At 38.1% G+C, this 20895-nt stretch overlaps 1 protein-coding gene across 1 annotated transcript in view; it reads left to right on the top strand.

The window, feature by feature from the left end:
• LOC150076305 (transient receptor potential cation channel subfamily A member 1 homolog) overlaps nucleotides 1–20895 on the top strand; it is a 379883-nt gene that overhangs the window by 186714 nt on the left and 172274 nt on the right. Inside the window, exons 10-11 of the mRNA XM_090387313.1 lie at nucleotides 1644–1751; nucleotides 18939–19027. Of these exons, the coding sequence (XP_090243439.1) occupies nucleotides 1644–1751; nucleotides 18939–19027 (197 nt within the window). The remainder of the gene's footprint in view (nucleotides 1–1643; nucleotides 1752–18938; nucleotides 19028–20895) is intronic.

Genomic DNA, 20895 nt, shown 5'->3' with positions numbered 1-20895 from the left:
AGATTGTTCGAGACTGGTTTGTGGAACATGGGGAAGACTTCCAAGTATTGCCCTGGCCTCCAAATTCCCCAGACATCAACCCCATCGAGCATCAGTGGTTTGTGCTGGAACAGCAACTTCGATCTGCAGAATTTGAACCATGGACCTTACAGGAGTTAAAGAATCTGCTGATACCAGATACCACAAGACACAATTAGAAATCTGTAGTGTCCATGCCTTGCCGGGTACGAGCTGTTTTGGCTGCACATGGAGGACATTAGGTAGGTGGTCATAATGTTTTGGCTCATCGGTGTATGTATATGTGTGTGTGAAAATAAAATTCAAAGTTTTATGTGTGAAACAACTCAACTTAATTCTTTTTTAGTAGCTAGTCAATGATTCATACTTGCATAAGTCTAAACACGCACTAGTGGTGGGAATTGAATGATTGAGTGCACCCTGTTAGGGAAGAGACTTGTATTCATATTAATCATATTGAAAATAAGTGATATTCTATAACGAAACTTGTTGCAATTCTATCATTATATTTTTAGAAAAATAAACACATTACTTGATTCCTTCTGAACATTTTGCAGACCCTCTGGAACTGGTCTACAGACTCCCAGGGGTCTGCAGACCCCAGTTTGGAATGGGGTCTGCAGTTTGGGAAATGCTGGTATCAGGGATGTTTTCTGGGAATCTCTTGGAGCCCCCTCATAACCCTAGACCAGACTTTGGAAGGCTAAAAACTATGTATCCACTGTGGATGATTAGGTAAATCCTTTCATGGTGAAGGTCTTCTCAGAAGGCATAGGTGTTTATAGTGCCCTCCCTTTTTGCTAGTATCATTTGAGAGCAGTTCACTGAACACAAAAGACTTCTGGGTACAACAAGGCTGGTGAATTCATTCGATGTGAATCCCTTAGAATATCTATGGGATAGATAATGATGTTTTGAACCTTCTCACTGTCTATTACAGATTTAAGATAGGATTGCAATCCTAGTGACTTGGTACAACATACTTCCGGCATCATACAGAAGCCTTTATAGTCTATGCCTTGCTGTGTGGTGGTGGCAGCGAGACAAGGACCTGTTCACTATTAGATGGGTGGCCATAATGTTTTGACTAGACAGTGTATATATAATCATTATATCTATATTTATTATATGATTACACAATCAGTTAATTTCTTTTATATGTAAGTGTCAGTGTTCCATTATAACATGTGGCAACATTCTAGAAAAAACATCTCAGAATAGACCCAGTAAAAGAGGCAACCAGACATTGTGAAAAGTACTGAACTTGTGAATAGGATAGACAAGTTATGGCAAACTCCAATAGGTAGTTGACTCACCAGAGAGTTCAGTTACACTGTGATTACAATAGCATAAACAATTCTGATTTTATTCATAAAATTGGAATTGTTATACTATTATTTTTTAACATCTTTTAATGTGAAAGTGTATAAACAAAGCCACAAATCAGACTTTTTATCCAAGATGTGTGATTCTTTTATTTTGTGGCTACAGAAAAGCTTTTTATTTAAAATTTTGAAACTTCTGGTTTTGTGCTATAGAATTTATACTATAGAAAAGCTTTTTATTTAAAATTTTTGTAACTTCTGGTTTTATTGTGTTAATATTTAACTTATCAATTGTTTTAGATGCTTCTTGAATATAAGGATGTTCACTTGCTACTAAACAGATGTGATCGCTCTGATAATAGCCCACTTCATATTGCAGCCCTAAAAGGATATACAAGAATTGTAAAAGTAAGCTATATTATATCTTGATATTAGTAAACAGAGAAATGCATTTTTACGTTCAGTAAACTATCCCAAAATTACGTATTTTAAACAAATTTTTAAATCTGTGTACATCTGGTCCTCTGTCAAACATTATATGGATATAGTTGAAAAGTATGCCCTTTCTTTCTTATAATACACTCTCTAAGTGATCACAAATTGAGCAAACTCTTTCCCTTTCTTATAAAAAAAAAAAAAATTATGTAGAAAATGCTGCTTACTCTCCCAAGTTGTAGGATAGATGTGTGGAAGTTTGCCTTTAGCCAGCAGGTAGTTGATTGGTGGAACAGACTTCCATCTTTTGGAACGAATGGAGGGGTGAAATGGAGCATTTTTTTTTTTTTTTTTTCTGGCTGATGCTGCATAAGCTTGCTTTCTTGCATCATATGCCTCTACTAATGCTAATACTGAATAGTGAGACTTAAATCAGCACCTACTTGTGGGGATGATAAATCACCAGTCACACAGAAAAACTACTTAAAATCTTCACTATTGGAGGAGCAGAGATTTTCAGAAAAGAAATACAAATTGTATCTCCAAAGAGATAAAACACTCAGCCCTACATAGTGTAATCCTCACCTTTACTTGTCCAATCTACCAATAACAGCTGGATACCTAAACTGCATTGTCAGACCATTCATCTTAAACTCAGTAAGGTGATACAAATGTCAAAAATATAGTCTTTTCCAGACTGTCGTCAGAGGAAAGCCATTTGTGCCCTATGCAGGTCCCATACACATACTGACTGCACCACTTAAATTCTGAAATTCCAAACAGCCAAGGTGACCATTCAGCTTATTCAAATAACTTAATCATCAAAACATGACTGAAAACAGACAGAAATAGTACATATGGGGTAACAATAACAGGCCCTAGTCCATAGGTACCATAACTACTAGGCTGCCAAGTGTTATTCCAGGTGATCAAGGCAAGTAATAAACCAGTAATTCTACACAGAGCTAAAGCTTCAGTATTTCTTTACCAGTAATTTTTTTTTTTATTAAGTTACTGAGAGACTTGTTACAAGAGTTAGCAGCTACAGAAAGGAAAATTACCTTTCCTTTTTAGGCATATTAGTTACTTATATGTGCGTAAAGTGCCTATTGTTATCAGCATGTCCATCTAACCATCAGATTGTCTTTTAATAACTTAACTCCAAATAGCTTTATTTTTATAAAATTTTATATTTGGCTTTGTAACAAAATTTATCAAGTTCTTCAGAATTTCATTAAAATCAGACCAGGGGAAATCTGGCAATTATCATTTTTTTTTTTATTTGCATCGCATAGGCTATCCATTTATGGTACAGTGTTAACTGAAGCACTGGATATTGTTTGTTGCCCTATACTAACTGGAGGAATAAATGAGCAATATGTTGAATACGTGAAAGCAAAATACTCTCAATTCACTTGTTTATATTTTCTTTCTAATAGTCCTAACCACACTAATAATTAATTTCTTGGTCACTTAGTGGCAGGGCCAGTAGGACACCAGGATAAAGGGAGCTAAATGGATACAAAAATTATCTCCTACAGAAACTGAACTATCAGAATGCACAAATCTGCAAGATACAGACTACAGTAATGCAGAAAAGTGAATGAGTTAAACAGACATACTCAACTTTTCTTGAGAATCGGCAGAGAAAAAATTACTGTGGCAGTAATCACAGTGTATTGATTTGGAATTTACTTAAAGATGAATTACCATGAAGGATAAAGGAAAGGGTTTTTCCTTTTGTAAAGGTAAATACAATGGTCTCAGACAGTTTTTAAATCCTGTACAGTGGGACCAACTGATGATGTTTCCATGAACAAATTCAAAATGGAAAGCATTCAAGAAATTAATCGTAGATGTTACTAGGGTTTTCATACCAACTAAAAAATACTCTTCAAGGTATAGACCTAAATGGATGATTTAGGCGTACATAGGATGCAAAGAAAAACAACAGACTTTACTTATGTAAACACTAGAAGGAAGTGGATCAAATTGGTCCACTTGATATCAGTGGTTTGGCTGTTGATGATCCTGTTCATGTTGCTGATACACTGAAGGAGTATTCTGCATCTACATCCACACATGAGGAATTCTTTTGGGAAGGAGATGCTAGAAGTTTATGAAACCATAAACATAGAGCTAAACGATTTTGTAATAATGGAGAGGAAAGTGGAAGAGAAATTGTTGAAGTTAAACATAAGAAATCCACCTGGGGTGAATGGGATCTGTCCAATTATGAGGCTGGCAGCAAAGGAAGTAAGCAAACCCCTAACCATAATTATGATAGCATCCTTCATTCAGGGGAAAGTCCCCATGGACTGTGAAAACGTATCCCCAGTTCACAAAGGGGGATTAAAGTTGTTGTTGTTGTTTTGGTTTTTAGGAGCATTAGCAACTAAGGCCATATTGCTCCGGGATATGCGGTGATCATTCCCTGACTTTTCCGCATCCTCCGTATTTGGTGGTGACGGGCTCGAACCCCGGTCTAATCAAGAAGCATGTGCTACGCACTGCTGCTCCTTCCCACCTGGCTACGGAGGCGCCATAAGGGGGATTAAAGAGAAGAGTGGCATGAGTAATTACAGACCTGTTAACTTAACTTCTGTTCCAGGGAAAATAATGGAGTCACTGGTTAAAGAAGTAAGGTACGACTATCTAGACAGGAGTGCAGTTATACTTCAGTCACAGGAGCTGTTGTTGTTGTTGTTTGGTTTTTAGGAGCATTAGCAACTAAGGCCATATTGCTCCGGGAATATGTGGTAGTCATTCTCTGACCTTTCCACATTCGTTGGTAACGGGCTCGAACCCCGGTCTAATCAAGAAGCGTGTGCTACGCACTGCTGCTCCTTCCCACCTGGCTACGGAGGCGACATCACAGGAGCAATCTGGTCTGACCAAATCAATTGGATATTATGATGCAGTAACAAAGGAACTGGATGCAAAAAAATAATTTTGATATCATATACTTAGATTTCAGGAAAGCTTTCTTGACTTTCTTGACTTATAAGACTTCTGTACAAACTGAAGTAGTGTGACATTAAGAGCAAGTTATGGATAAAGGGATGGTTGGGGAGAGAAGCAGAGTTGTTATCAGTGGAGTTGCCCTGGGTTCAATGCCGGGCCCATTATTGTTTTTCTTTACAAGTAGTTCCTGCTTTATGAGTTCCCGGGTTTAGGAGTTTTTTTTTTTCCCCAAATATCAAGTATCAACAAAATCGAAAAAATGAACATTAATTGTGATAAATAAATGCTCAACATTCATAAATATGGCATTTCAAACCACATGCACAGCTATATAATACATCACTACTATGCGTGCATTTATTTGTTCAGGCAAAGATAAGGAGGGAAGTCCAACTCTTAAAGAATTTTGGAAAAAATTCCATATTTTAGATGCAATCAAAATAATAAACGAGCCTGGGACAAAATTACAGAGAAGAACATGGTGTTTGGAGTAAACTCTTTCATCATTTTATTGATAATTTTGAAGGATTTCACGAACAAGCAGAGATCATATAAATAAAATAGAAGCAGTCATTAACATTGTTAACCAATTGCTGCTTGAGGTTTCTACAATTAATCACTGATCTGCTTCAAACACACAATGGAGAGCTCAAATCAAAACCTCCTTGAAATGGAAAAATGTGAAGAAGCTGAAAAAAAAAAAAAAGATTTAACAGATGAAACTCCTGTTCATTCCTTTACTCTTGAGGGGCTTGACAAAGCTTTTCAACACATAAAAAAGGCTATTGAGATTTTCGAGTCACAAGATTCAAATCCTGAGCCCACTAGAAAAGTTTCCACAGATTTAAAACAGAATTATTTTTTTCATGCTATCATGAAATTTCTAAAGAAAAGAGAAGACTGTATTGGAAACACACAACTCTTGAAGATTTCCGAAGAAGAAAATGACTCCTTGTGCTTCCAACAAACCAAACGAGTGCCGAACCAACAATCAGTGTGCATTTAGTTGATGATGAAGAATAAATATTCTCTAACATTTGTATAACATAAATAATTTCTTTATTATAATTTGCTTGATTTTAAAGACTATTTTTTCATTTCTCTGGATAAATAAATCACTGTTTAAGCATAAACTATTGTTTTGTTGACCTTTATTTAACATTACTATGGTCAAATTCCATTGTTGAGAACACAATCCCTGTTTTTAACATTACGTCTATGGGAAAAAATTCCCACTTTACGAGCTCACGCTAGGAACCAATTGACTCGTAAAGTGGGGAACTACCTGTATTTATTAACGATATTGATGAAGTTATATCAGGTTTAATGCCTAAGTTTGTAGATGATACAAAGATTGGCATGGTGGTTAATGACAGTATGTTAATTCAACAAGATTTAGTAAAATTAGGCAGCTGGGCTGAGAAATGGCAGTTGACGTGTAACAGTGAAAAATACAAATTACTGCACGTCCCAGCAGAAATCCCAGATTAACATACCAACTGTATGGTACTATATTCAGTTTAGCGGAGGATGAAAAATACCTAGGGGTTAATTGTGTAGTCAAATATGAAGTTCACTTTCAGTGCAGACAGGCTGCCAGGACAGCTCATCTGATTTTGTCAATGATATACAGAAACTTTGGTAGCAGGGATAAGGAAGTGATTATTCCATTGTATAAGGCAATGGTCAGACACATCTTGAATACTGCATACAGGTCTGGAAGGCCTCATTTTAGGAAGGATGTAGAGCTGCCGGAGCAAGTACAGAGATGGGCAACAAGACTGGTGAGGAGAACAAAGGGGTGCTCCTACCAAGAAAGGATTTAGTTCTGCAGATTGCAGCATCTGGAGACTAGGCACCTGGGAGGCAATCTGATTGAGGTGTTTAAAGCTTTGAATAGATTGTGCAACCTCAATGCCAATAGGATTATTCTTGTTGTTCAGGCTACGCATACGAGGGGAGCATAAATTCAAATTGAGGAAGGATGGTTGCAGAATACGTGTGAAATTTGCTGTTAGCTAATGTGGTGGTTGATTGCTGGAACAAATGATGTTGTGGAAGTGGATAGCTTAAATAAATTCAAAGAAGAATTAGACAAACTATTGAAGGGGCTGGATAGGTGAAATGGGAAGGCTTTTTTTTTTTTCTGATGCTGTATAAGCCTGCTTTTCTTGCATCATTTTCCACTACTAATTCTATTGTTAGTACTAATGTGAGCAACGGTGGAACCTTGGTCTTCCCAGGACCCAACGGCAAAGAGGCCAAATGAACAACAGACCAATGTATCCCAACACAACACTATGCAGGCTACACTGTAATCTACACTTTTCTGGGTTTTATGAAGTCCTTATTTCTTCAAAAGATTATCAGTGAGTTAGAGGAATACTCTAGGGTTTCAAGACCCAAGATATTCTCATCCCTGTAACACTATACACTGTGTCTTTCCTGTACACATTGTTCTCACTGTATTGAAGTTCTGCTGACATCTCTTTGCCACCATGTTTCCAATATCCCTACTATGACTGCATTTGTTGGCTTAACCAGTACTTCAAATTCATGAAATTTGTTTACTATAGTTCTAGCCTTTGTGTACATGTGAGTGCTTTTGCTTTTACTAACCCTTACATACCTCATGTATATGCTTGTTCCGTGATGACTCCCAGCAATATATACCTGTAGAAGGACTTGCAAGAATCACTTTCACCTTTGATTGTGTCTGCTGTTTATACCTCTACTTTTCACCTTTTTTGGTGACAACACAGTTGTTTCTTAAGATGAGGCTCTCACTCACTTCCACTAGTTAGAAACTATTAACCACTGGTTTTAAATCATGACCCTGGCATTCCAATGAACTTTCTTTAAATGAGATTTTATTCTTTTTTAAAGATGGTGTGTTTACTTCCCTGTCCTGCCAGCTAATCTGGATGATCTGAAAAATAGATTTATTGAGCTGTAGCATACATAAGTTATGAGAAAAGTTTGAATATGAAAAGTTGATATAAAACATCTGGGGAAAAAAAAAATTCTGTACCAGGTACATAATGTGTTTTACATTTAAGAGTCATAGGCAGGTGTTAAAAACGTTTTAATTTTTAGATATTAATAAAATTAATGGATAATAATATAACATTGTTTTTATTTTATTAATAATAATTACATATCAGTTACTGAAAGTATTGGTCTGTGATGACTGAAGTAGGATATATAATTTTTACATTAAAGAGATTTTAGTTCATAACTAAATACACCATCTATCGCTGTTCCATTATGTGTAGTATTTATTGAAAGATCTGATGACATGTCCAAGTTGAAGAATGTTTTCATAAATGTGCAGAACTCTTTTTTCAGCCTCAAAGTGTAATTGTGAAGAAAAAAATTACATTCAATCTGAAAACACCAGGTGACTTGAAACCAGATGCATTTTCAAATTAATGCATTTCCAGTTTCCTAAATTTTTTTGTATCTTAAAATCTTAATAGTTCTGTTTCTAAATTCCTTAGCTTTCCAACAATATGCTACACTGTCCACATTATCCCATTTATTACGTGCAAAAATTTTCTTAGATTTCCAACAATATGCTAGATGTCCATTATTCATTAACATCATGTACTAAACAGAATAATAAACATTATTCTGTTTATTACGTGAGAAAAGTTCCTTGGTCACATGTTCATATTTTCCACTATCCTGAGAAAACTACTGCAATTTTCAGAGATTTCAAAGTTTTTCTTCTAGTATAGAGCTAAGATGAAGCTCCGTGCAAAATTTCATTAAATTTGGTCCAGTAGAAGATAAATTAAACTGGAATAAATTTCTGTAACACTTTCCGTTACGGCAAGTTTTGGGGGGGGGGGTTGTTTGTTTGTTTGTTGTTGGGTTTTATTGGTGCATTAGCAACTAAGGCTATAATGCGCCAAAACCTGGTCATTAAAAAATAAAATTTTAAGTGGCCTAATGAAATTAGGTCACCAAGTCAAAGTATAAAAACAAGTATAAACAGTAAAAGACAAATATCAGTAAACAAGTAACATTAAAAAAAATACATTTTTTAAATATGAGTAAAAATGGTTTACTAATTTCAAAAAGCTAAAAATAGCAGACACATTGTCATTGTCGGATAAAATCTGACTGAGTGTATACAGCTCAGTCAGATGGTTAAAAGTGGTAAAACGGATATTACTAAAATCTGGACAGTCAACTAAAATGTGTCTGATTGTTAAAAATGTGCCACAGGACTCACACATAGGAGAGTCATCAGCCCTCAGCAAAAACGAATGAGTCAAATGACTATGTCCTGTGCGGATCTGGGCAAGAACAACTTCCTCCTTACGACTCCTGCGCAGACTAGACTGCCACGGTTCAATTACAGGCTTTATACGATATAATTTATTTGCAGTCTGTCTATTCCACGAATCCTGCCATTGGGAATGTATCTTTTGGTGAATTATTTGCCCGTAGTCTGTATAGGGGACTGACAGGCAGCGATTATTACTCGGAATTGCTGATTTGGCTGCAGCGTCAGCCAAATCATTTCCCTTAATCCCAACATGGCTAGGAATCCAGCAGAAGCGGATATCGTATTCACGTTCATGGAGGAAGTGAATCTTCTGCTGAATGCTAGACAGAACTGGATGAGAATTATATCTCACAGTTATTAAAGCCTGTAACACACTGAGAGAGTCGGAATATAAAATGAACCGTTGGTATTGGCATTTACTGATGTGATCCAAGGCTAACTCTATTGCATGCAGCTCTGCAGTAAATATGCTGCATTCAGAGGGAATCTGCTCCGATGTAGTGCTGTCTATAAAGACAGCAGTAGATCTCACATATGATTCTGACTTCGAACCGTCTGCGTAAACTGGCGCGAAGTCAGAATGTTCAACTCGGTGTGCTGAATAAAGCTGCAGGTAGATAGACGATGGAGTGTCCGACTTTCCCCAATTTCTAAGGGACAAGTCACATTCCGGGACATGAGCATGCCAGGATGGAAGGGGTTGCTTTGGTGTTTGGGCAGCCTTGTCTACCTTGATATTAAGTTCTTTGAGTAGCTCTTGGAGACAAATACCGAAAGGACGATTGGCAGTCTTACGGGTATTGTACAAATTTTCCCATCGTGGCTCAAAAACGAATGGCCATGTAGGATGGTCTGGCAGGGATTTCAGTTTTAAAGCGTACTTTAAAGACAACTGCTTACGTCGAAGCGATAATGGTGGTTCGTTTGCTTCGATGTATAAGCTCGGGACAGGAGATGTGCGATATGCTCCAGTAGCGATACGGAGGGCCTGCTGATGGACAGGGTCCAGCCATCGAAGGACACTGTCTCTGGCTGAGGAATATACCTGGGACCCATAATCTAATTTGGATCGCACAAGTGCACGGTAAAGCCGTAGAGGGGTGCATCTGTCTGCTCCCCAAGATGTAGAGGAGAGCGAGCGGAGAATATTAAGCCCTCGTGTGCACTTTGTGCGGAGTTGACGGATGTGATCCAGAAAGGTCAGTTTTTTATCAAATATGAGTCCCAAGAATTTTGTGTCCGCTGCTACTGGAATAGCATTTTGTCCGAGCCTTAATTCAGGTTCAGGATGAAGATTACGCTTACAACAAAAGTGTATGCAAACGGTCTTCTCCAGCGAGAACCTGAAGCCATTAGCAAGTGCCCAGGAGTTGAGGTGATCAATGGCTTTCTGCAGTTGTCTTTCAATAACCCTCATGTTGCATGACTGACAAAATATGCTAAAGTCATCAACATAGAGGGCATTGTTTACAGTTGGAGGAAGTTGTTCTGTAATGGAATTTATTTTGATGGCGAAAAGCGTGACACTTAATACTGATCCTTGTGGTACTCCCTCCTCTTGGCTGAAGGAACGAGAGAGTGAGGATCCCACACGAACTTGGAAAGATCAATTGGCTAAAAAGTTTTGAATAAAAAAGGGGAGATGCCCTCTAAGGCCTAGGTTATGTAAATCTTTTAGGATGCCAAATCTCCAAGTTGTGTCATACACCTTCTCCATGTCAAAGAACACTGACACCAAGTGTTCACGTTTTAGGAAAGCATCCCGGATGGATGTTTCCAGTCTAATAAGATGGTCCAAGGTGGACCGTTTCCTTCGGAAGCCGCACCGGATGTTGGAGAGGAGGTCATTTGATTCTAAATACCATATTAAACAAAAGTGAACCATTCTCTCCAGCATTTTGCACATACAGCTAGTCAGAGCAATAGGACGGTAATTAGTAGTGACTTTTGGATCCTTTCCTGGCATAGCAAAGGCAAGGATGATTGCCTTGCGCCAGGAATCCGGAAACTGCCCTTTAATAAAGATTCTGTTATATAGAAGGAGCAGATAATCCATAGATTTTGGTGAAAGATGCTTAATCATTTCATAATGGATGCCACTGGTCCAACAGCACTTGCATTGGAAAGAGTGAGGGCTCTTTTTAGTTGCTCTATAGTGAATGCCCCGTTGTAGGGATAGAGGCCCTTGGACTTAAAATTAAGTGCCTGTTTTTCAATTTTATGTTTCAGGACCAGGAACTCTGGGGAATACGAAGATGTTGCAGAGATGTTAGAGAAAGTTTTCCCAAGAGAATTGGCTATTGCAGTTGAATCTGCAATAGTGCATCCATAATCTAGGATTGAAGAAGGGTGGGATGTATATTTTCCCCTCATTTTCCGGATTTTATCCCAGACTACCTTAGAATTGGTAGCCTGGTTAATAGATGATGTAAAACGGATCCACGATTCCTTTTGACTCTGACGGCGAATGTAGCGTGCTTTGGCTCGTGCACGCTTGAAGGCTATTAGATTAACAGTGGTAGGATAACGGCGGAATATCCCCACGCTTTGTTATGAGCCTTTTTTGCTGCTGTGCATTGTGAATTCCACCGAGGTTTGGGAAAAGGTGGAAACCGGGCAGATGTTTTTGGAACAGCATTCGCAGCTGCTTGGACGATAATTTCTGTGATGTACTTTACTGCATCATTGATCGGCTCCTGACTGACCGTACCAAGGTCAAAATTTGCCTGATGTTGGAAGGTAGTCCAGTCAGCCTGATCAATCTTCCACCGTTGTAACCTGAATGGAAGACATGGTCTCCCACTGTGTAACGAGGTTATTACAGGGAAGTGATCACTTTCGTATGGATTCTCCTCCACTTCCCAAGTGAGCGAAGGGAGTAGAGAAGGGGAGCAGATAGAGAGATCAATGGCAGAAAAAGTACGGGTAGGCATGTGAAAGAAGGTATTTGTTCCAATATTTAGAAGGGAAAGGTCATTTTCATTTAGCATACGCTCTATGACTCTTCCCCTTCCATTGATGTTAGCACTATCCCACAGGGTGTTATGTCCATTAAAATCTCCAAGAAGTAAGAAAGGGGGAGGCAACTGCGTTACAAGATCATCAAGGTCTTCCTGGGAGATGTCAGTCCCAGGTGGCAAATAAATAGAGCACACAGTTAGTAAAAATCCCACTGAAAGGTGAATTGCAACAGCCTCTATGCTGGTTGTAACTAGCAAGGGCTGAACTGGGGTCTGGTTGCCCACAAGGATAGCCACTCCTCCATGAGCAGGACCATCCGCAATTCTATCCTTTCGAAAAATTGTGATGTTATGCATGGTGGGATCATCATTTGCTTTTAGATAAGTCTCCTGCAAGCAAAAGCAAACTGGCTCGTGCTTTTGCAGGAATGCCTTGATGTCATCAGTTTTTCGCCGGAATCCACGACAATTCCATTGTAGGAATTTAGCCATTATTTTGGCTTGGTGGGTCCGTCAGGTGGCTTCCGAGATGCTGAGGGCTTTATTTTGTCAGTCTTGGATTTATCTTTTTTGGGAAAGAATGGACGCTGTCCGGTGTCCATTTCTTCCTCCGCAAAGAGTTCCCAGACTGATTCATCTGGTACCTCCTTGTTCTCTACATCCATTGTTTCTGTTATTACTGGAGGCCCTTTACTACTTGGTTTTGGTGGAGCACTAGGAGGTACGGATATAGGAGTGGCAACTGACTATGTTTTTTTGGTGGGCTTTTGTGAACTCAATAAATAGCGTGCAATTGGGGTGAATGACTCTCTTGGTGGTATAGTCATCTCAGTTTGTGTCCCGACAGTGCACTTAGCAGAAACCTTCTGGGCATACGAAGGTTTCCCGCTATTTATTGGTTGGATACGTTTTCTGGTCTCTGGGTAGGAGATATTCAGCTCTGTTTTCAGTTTTTGTATTTCTTTTTTATCCTTCCACCGCTGGCATGCTCTAAAGTAGGCGGGGTGCTCTCCTTGGCAATTGACACAGATCGGTTTTGGAGCTGAACATTCCTTACTCTCATGGTCTTTAACACCACATCGAGCACAGGTAGGGTTACCACGGCAAGATGTTTGTGAGTGGCCGTATTTTTGGCATCTAAAATACCGCAGTGGGTTTGGGATATAAATCCTCAAGTTTTGGGGGGGGGGGTGCACAGGAGTACACTATAACTAACATATACCTACTTATTCATTACTGCTATTAAAATAAATCTATGCAATAGATACCAAGACAGCTAACTGTCTTCTTTTTTGGAAAACCCTTCTAGCAAAATCTTAAAATAAATTAAAATGTGTGTAAGATTTGACAACAACGATGTTTCTGTTCCTCTGTAAAGCTCCGGCACAACATTTCTGAGAGCTGTTCTAAACTGCTCATAAATTGAACACTCATACAACACATATTCACATGCTTAAAACGCATGGCAAGAACAATGAGAATTTGATTTTAAGCCTAATTCACATAACTTATCTCTCAAAGAGCCATTTCCATACTAATATGAAACCATTTATTCAATTTATTATTAAAACTGAACTTAACACTAGGTTAGTCGAGGTTAGGTTATAAATAACCTGGTCACAGCAACGGTGGGACCAGGTTATTTATAACCTACCAGTATCACTGCAATTCCAGCGTTCTTGCCAATTCTCAACTGATTTACACATAATTTGTTTATTTTCCAATTTTCTATCAAATCATCATATCATTGGTTAAACCCAAAAATGAAATCTGCATACCTTTTCTAGCAAAATAACTAAAAGCTGTATAAGTAACATATATATCAAGAGGAAGAACCCCCTCAATAACTTGCAGGGCATTCGTACACAGTTTTACACACTCTCAGAATAGTAACATAGATCTTTGCAGTAAATTAATTTTATTTTAAAATTTAATAGTAATAGTACATTTGAACCAGACAGATGCTGCATAGCTCACAATTGGTAAAAATATTATCTTATAATATAAGTTAACCACTCTTTTGCCTAGCCCCACATTCCTTTCTGGCAATTCTAACAATTGAAGCAGAAAAGTTTTTGATTTTACTACTTAAGTGTTTGATATAAGCAGTGAATGTGAAGTTAGTGTCATTTAGGAAGTGATGTCATTTGAGTAATTTCCGTAATGCTTTTCGCATGATGGTTTTTCCATTACAAATTTTTTGGAATAACACCAGTAAAAATGTTTTTAACGTCAAAATAGAGCTTTGCAAGTTACCTTCTGTGGACATTAATATTAATGTGTTGTATATACTGTAGTTAATTTCAATAAACTTTAAATATTTTTTTTTCTTCCTTCTGATTTTGGGAAACTTAAATATCACTTGACACTGAATTTTTCAGAAAATGGTTATCAGAAGTTCAAAATTGAAAAAAGTAAAAGAGATGAATTACTGATAAATGAAATATATTCTTAAATGTCATTGTATAATGACATTTAAGAATGTACCGTATAATGCCAATTTGTCACTTAATATATTCATTTCTAAAGGGCCGACCGGCTAGCCGGGTGGGTAAAAGTGCTTGCCTGGCAACCCGAAGGTCACGGGTTCAATTCCCGCCTCGGGCTTGGATCAAAGTACTGCAAAAACCTTGGGAGGTACATTTATGGCCACAGAAGCCTATGCGCCAACAACTACCAAAAAAAAATAATTTCTAAAGGAATAAAACAATTTATTTAGTTCACACTTAATTTCCTGTTCAAAGTAGAAATATTTATTACTCAAAGTAATACACTTTTGGTGTTAAAATAAATCAGCGGCTGCCTAATATCCATTTTTGCTAGAAAAGTTGAACTCATGAATATTTGTACTTTTTACAAATAAACAGAAAGCTTGATAATTAGTATTAGCTATCAGCAATGGTCACATGGTGCAAAGAAGCCTATGGCTTATACTGCACCAGCCAAAAAAATAAAAAATAAAGTAAAATAAAATAATAAGGAGAGAATTAAACAAATAAATAATTAATAAAAGAAAAGAAGACAACCTAAGCATTTCCCTCTTGCTGTATAACTTTGAATTTCCCGAAACTGTGAGCCTCTACTATCCATGTAGGTAACTTATTCCAGTAATTTATAACTCACTGGCTAAATTAACGAGAATAAAGAGAGATATGAAACTGTGAAGAGAGAGGCCAAGAGGATAGTTAACGAGGAAAGAAGCCTGTGGTTGGAAGAATGGAGTGAAACTCTACGATAGCATATTTTTATTACTGTTGATATCTTGTCAAGGACTTGAAAGGTTTAATCATCCCATTGTTCAAGAAGGGGGAACAAGAAAAAGTGTTCCGATTATAGAGGCATCACATGTAAGTGAGCAAGCTGTATGAGAGAGAGTTAGAGCAGAAGAACGATTGAAAATAGGATGTCTGAGGAACAGTCCAGCTTTAGGCCTGGCAGATCGACGGTGGATCTAATTTTCTGAATCAGGCAACTGATGGAAAAGTATTATGAACACAATAAAGAATTATGGGTGGCATTTTTGGATATAAAGAAAGCGTTTGATACTGTAAAGAAAGTTTTTTTTTTTTTTTTTGTAGTTGTTGGTGCATTAGCTTCTGTGGCCATAATGTACCTCCCAAGGTTTTTGCAGTACTTTGATCCAAGCCCAAGGCGGGATTTGAACCCGCGACCTTTGGGTTGCCAGGCAGGCACTTGACTCACCCGGCTAGCCCAGTCGGCAAAAAAGAGAAAGTGTGGGAGGTTTTGAGAAACTTGGAGATAGAGGAACATCCTGTGGAGAGAATTGAGAATATGTGCACTAATACAGTAAGCAAAGTAAGAACAGTGGTATGGTTGATGTAGAGCTTCGAAATAACATCAGGTTTGAGGCAAGGAGGCATCCTGTCACCACTACTGTTCATAGCTGTCATGATTGATGTGCAGTGTAGAGTGGTGAAACAACTTTGACAGGACCAGATGAAAGTCATGCTCTTTGCAGATGACCTCTGCATATGGGGAGAGAGCAGGGAACAAGTGCAACGGCAAGTTGATATGTAGGCTAGTATGACCAATGACTTTGGACTAGTTTTCAGTCAGGAGAAGAGTGAAGTAATTCTAAAGAGGAGTGGCAAACTTGACAAATACATTAAAATGGAAGGGAAACAGCTAAAAATAGTTAACAACTTCAAGTATCTAGAAAACACCGTTACAAAGACTGGATAATAGACGAAGAAATGAGTAGAAGAATACAAGTGGGTGGGAATTTCTATAGGCAGACAATTTGTTACTTGATTTTTAGGAGCATTAGCAACTAAGGTCATATTGCTTCGGGGATATGTGGTGGTCATTCCCTGACCTTTCCACATCTTTCATATTTGGTGGTCATGGGCTCGAACCCCGGTCTAATCAAGAAGCGTGTGCTACGCACTGCTGCTCCTGCCCACCTGGCTATGGAGGTGCCTTAGGCAGAGAGCTGATCTGATCTGATACATACCACTGAAGTGTAAGAAGGCTATATATCAGGCTTATTATACTCCAATTCTGACATCTGCATCTGAAACTTGAACTATGAGGAAAAAAGGACAAAAGCAGAATTCAGGGAGCAGAAATGAGATTTGTGAGAAGCATATCCAGAAAGACAAGATGCAACAAAATCAGGAATGATGTGATTAGGGAGAGAATTCAGGTTGAAAAACTCCAGAATAGGATTGAAAGGTCCCATTTGAAATGGTTTGGGCATATCAAGAGGATGAACGAGAGGCTAAGAAGAATGTTTGATTTACAATTAAGGGACAAAAGACCAGGGGAGAGACCAAGAATGAGATGGCAGAACATGATAAAGACTGATGTCATTAAGAGAGGAGGAAATTGGAGTGAAATCAATGACGGAGAGAAGTACACAGACAAGGCATGGTGGTGAGGCTTCATACGTCAACCCGTGGAATAGCAGAACGATGATGATGATGGCTAAAATAAAACTTCCTGCAATCCAGTCTAAACATTTCCCCTCATAACTTGAAATTATGGCCCCTTGTTCTAGAATCATTTATAACCTTGAAAAATTCATCCATTCATTTTGCTTATGCTTCTCAGAGCCTTAAACATGCTGAATCTGCTTCTTTTTTTTTTGCTAACTCTTCTCGGTGCCATCTGAGTGCTGGTATCCGGCAAGAATAAGTAACAGTAGTCTTCTTTATTAAAGAAGCATTACTTATTCGAGCTAGTCCAATACCATGGCAACTCGTGAAGGCATTTACAATATGAGATATACTTAAATGATTCTTGTTGTTTGTTATTTGGTATTTAGGAGCATTAGCAACTAAGGCCATATTGCTCCAGGAATATGCAGTGGTCATTCCCTTGACCTTTCCACGTCCTCCGTATTTGGTGGTGACAGGCTCGAACCCCGGTCTAATCAAGAAGCGTGTGCTACGCACTGCTGCTCCTTCCCACCTGGCTATGGAGGCGCCCTTAAATGATGCGAATTTTGTAACTACTTAGTAGTTGGTTATGTATAAACATGATGCTATAGCAGAAACCTATAATTTAGTTAACTTCTTAGTAACCTGAGACTATTACCCTAAACAAACTATGTAATTTTCAATTACTGTACACCATCAGGCATCTCTCATATTGTGGAGCTATACTTCGCAATGGGTCATCATTGCAAAACCAGGGTACCTGCCCACCCACTGATGAGAAGCCAATAAGCTCCAAAATGGTGCTGTATGGGGGGAGGCCTGATGGCCACAGAGTTTCCAAGAATAGGTAACAACAATCTTCTCTACTGGAGAAGCATTGCCTATTCGAGGAATTTGAGTGGTGTGAGTTGAAGGAATAACTGTCCCTTTCTCCCTTCAATGGCATTTCTTCCTCTCCTGCTATCACCTTCCTACATCTTTTTTGCTTTCTTAAGTCTAATAGGGGTAGTATGAGGATGACAGAGATCTTTATCCCATACCATATTTCAAACAGTGCCGTCTGGATGGTGGTATCTGTCGAGAATAAATAACAGTAGTCTTTTCTATTAGAGAAGTTACTTATTCGAGGTAGTGCAATACCATGGCAACTCGTTGTGAAGGCATTCAGAATATGAGATATACTTAAATGATGGCAATTTTGTAACTACTTAGTAGTTGGCTATGTATACACATGATGCTATAACACAAACCTATACATTAGTTAACTTCTTCATAACCTGAGGCTAATGCCTCAGGTTATAAAAAAACTACATAATTCCAGATTATAAAGTGCTGGATTTTACAGGATTTTACACCATTCCCTCCAAATGCCTGTCCAATTCCTCCTTAAATTTATTTAACATATCAACTTCCAAAACGATGGAAGTTTGTTCCAGCAATTAACCACCCACTAAAGGCAAATTTCTGCACATCTATTCTACATCCGTCTTTTCTTAGTTTGAATTTATGTCCCCTTAAGTTCGTAATCTGAACAAGTGGAAGGATTCCATCAGAATTCAGCGAGCTCAACCCATTCAAGGCCATATACACCTCGATCAGATCACTGTGCAGGTGCCTAGTCTCCAGCCACTGCAATTTGCAGAACCTAAGCCTCTCTTGGTAAGAGGATCCCTTCATTCCCCTCACCAATCTTGTTGCCCTTCTGTACACGCTCAAGGAAATCTACATCCTTCCTAAAATGAGGCCTTCAGACCTGTACGCAGTACTCAAGGCATGGCTTGACCATTGCCTTATACAGAGGGACAATCACCTCCTTTTCCCTGCTAGCAAAATTCCTATATATCATTGACAAAACCCCATGACCTGCCCTGGCAGCCTGTCTGCATTGCTCAGAAAATTTCATATCTGACTATATTTATTTAGTTTATAAATAAAATTTATACTCTATATCTTTCTATTGTAGTATAATGATATATTTAGGCATTCTTTTGTACCCATTGAGCTTATTTTAATGTAGAATAAAAATTACTCTTGATAGATCCTCTTAAATTCTGGTGCTGAAACAGATAATAAAAATGAAGAAGAACAGATACCACTCCATTTGGCTTCAAAATATGGGCGAATCTGGTAAAGAATAATATATTTTTGAGTAATTCTTATGTACATCTTAATATTATTCAGAAAAATTCCTTTAATGATACTTAGCTTCATACACTTATACATCATTTACAGTCATGTGTTGATTCTATTTCTAAATGTGTATGATTTTCTAGACTTGCTTACATTTTGTTTCCTTTCTTACCTTGCAAAATTTATATTATTTTGAATTTAACTACATAAAAAAATAGTAGTTGTGGTTAAAATGTAAATAACAGTTAAATTTGTTAAAATGAATAACTGACGCTATTATGGCATTTAGTATTTCTACTGGCAACATGATGCAAGAAAGTAAAACTTATACAGCACCACAAAAAAAAAAAAAAAAATTCATATCCTGATTCCTTCCAATAATTTTTCCAAACCTTCCTTAAATTTGTTAAAACTCTCAACCTTCACAATATTAGGTAGAAGTTTATTCCAGCAATTCATTACTCTTTGGCTGAATGTGAATTTCTACACCCATCCTATTATAATTTAAATCTATTCCCCACCCCCATGCATTTCGTCTCAAAAAGAGTAAAGTTGCTATCAGAATTTAGTTTGCTTAACCCTTTTAAAGCCTTATACACTTTAATTAGGTTACCACATAGGACCTAGTTTCTAGAGACTATGATTTGCAAAATCTTGGACTTTCTTGGTAAGAATATTCTTTATTGCTCTCTACTAATCTTGTTGCCCTTCTCTGCTCCCTTTCCAACAGATTTATGCTCTAACTAAAAAGTTTCCAACTGCTCAAAGGAATTTAATTGTGGCCTGTGAATTTCATTTCATTTAGCTGTGGATTACCACATTTGCTATGGAATCTTATCGTGGCAAATCTTCTGAGGGTGGTGGGTGGCTATTGGATGGGGGGCTATCAATGCTATGTGGCCCCAGGAATGTGAAAGTTGTTGTTATTTAGGAGCATTAGCAACTAAGGCCATATTGCTCCGGGGATATGCAGTGGTCATTCCCTGACTTTTTTGCATCCTCCGTATTTGGTGGTCACGGGCTCAAACCCCGGTTTAATCAAGAAGCGTGTGCTACGCACTGCCGCTCTTGCCCACCTGGCTACGGAGGCGCCGGAATGTGAAACAGTGCTCTCATAGTAAGTAATTCCTCCTAAGAATGAAAGTAAAGCACTGCTCGCCAACCGGGCTAGCCAGGTAGGTAAAGTGCCTGCCTGGCAACCCAAAGGTCGCGGGTTCAAATCCCGCCTCGGGCTTGGATCACAGTAAAATGCAAAAACTTTGGGAGGTGCATTATGGCCATAGAAGCTGATGCACCAACAACTAACAAGAAAAAAAAAAAAAAAAAAGCACTGCTCTACATGAATAAGTAGTAATTTATCGAATAGTGGTTGCCATTTTTTTGACATACAGGCCGAATAACATTAAACTGAACTAACATCAGTAAAAACCTAAAATATAATAGAAAGTATAAAAAAAAGTAAGGGAAAAGAGAGATTACTAGTTGTGGTTAGTTGTAGATGGGATCCTCAATGCTGTGTGGCCCCTGGGAACTGGATGGAATGCTCCCATTTGATACTCCAAAAAGGAGCACAAAATGGATACATGTATCCACCTGTGCAAGCAGACCAAGAAATTTATCACCAAAAGAGATTAAAATAGCATGCCGATGAACAGGAATCTCCATCCTTCTTGATAATGCATTTGCTGTCAGCTATTCTCTCATTATTCAATGGTGTCCTGAATATGCAACAGAATTACTGAAAATGGTATCCCCTACCACTCTAATCAGGAGACCTGCTAGCAGCAACAACACAACCCAGACAGTCAAAGTAGTTATTTAAACAAACTTCCATAAGTGAAATTCCAACCATATTCACCCCACAT

Source organism: Mastigoproctus giganteus, chromosome 13 (genome assembly GCF_048544385.1).
Source record: "Mastigoproctus giganteus isolate SK-2022 chromosome 13, ASM4854438v1, whole genome shotgun sequence".
Classification (NCBI taxonomy): domain Eukaryota; kingdom Metazoa; phylum Arthropoda; class Arachnida; order Uropygi; family Thelyphonidae; genus Mastigoproctus; species Mastigoproctus giganteus.
The sequence above is the reverse complement of the archived record's forward strand: the minus strand, read 5'-3'. Positions and strand labels throughout refer to the sequence as shown.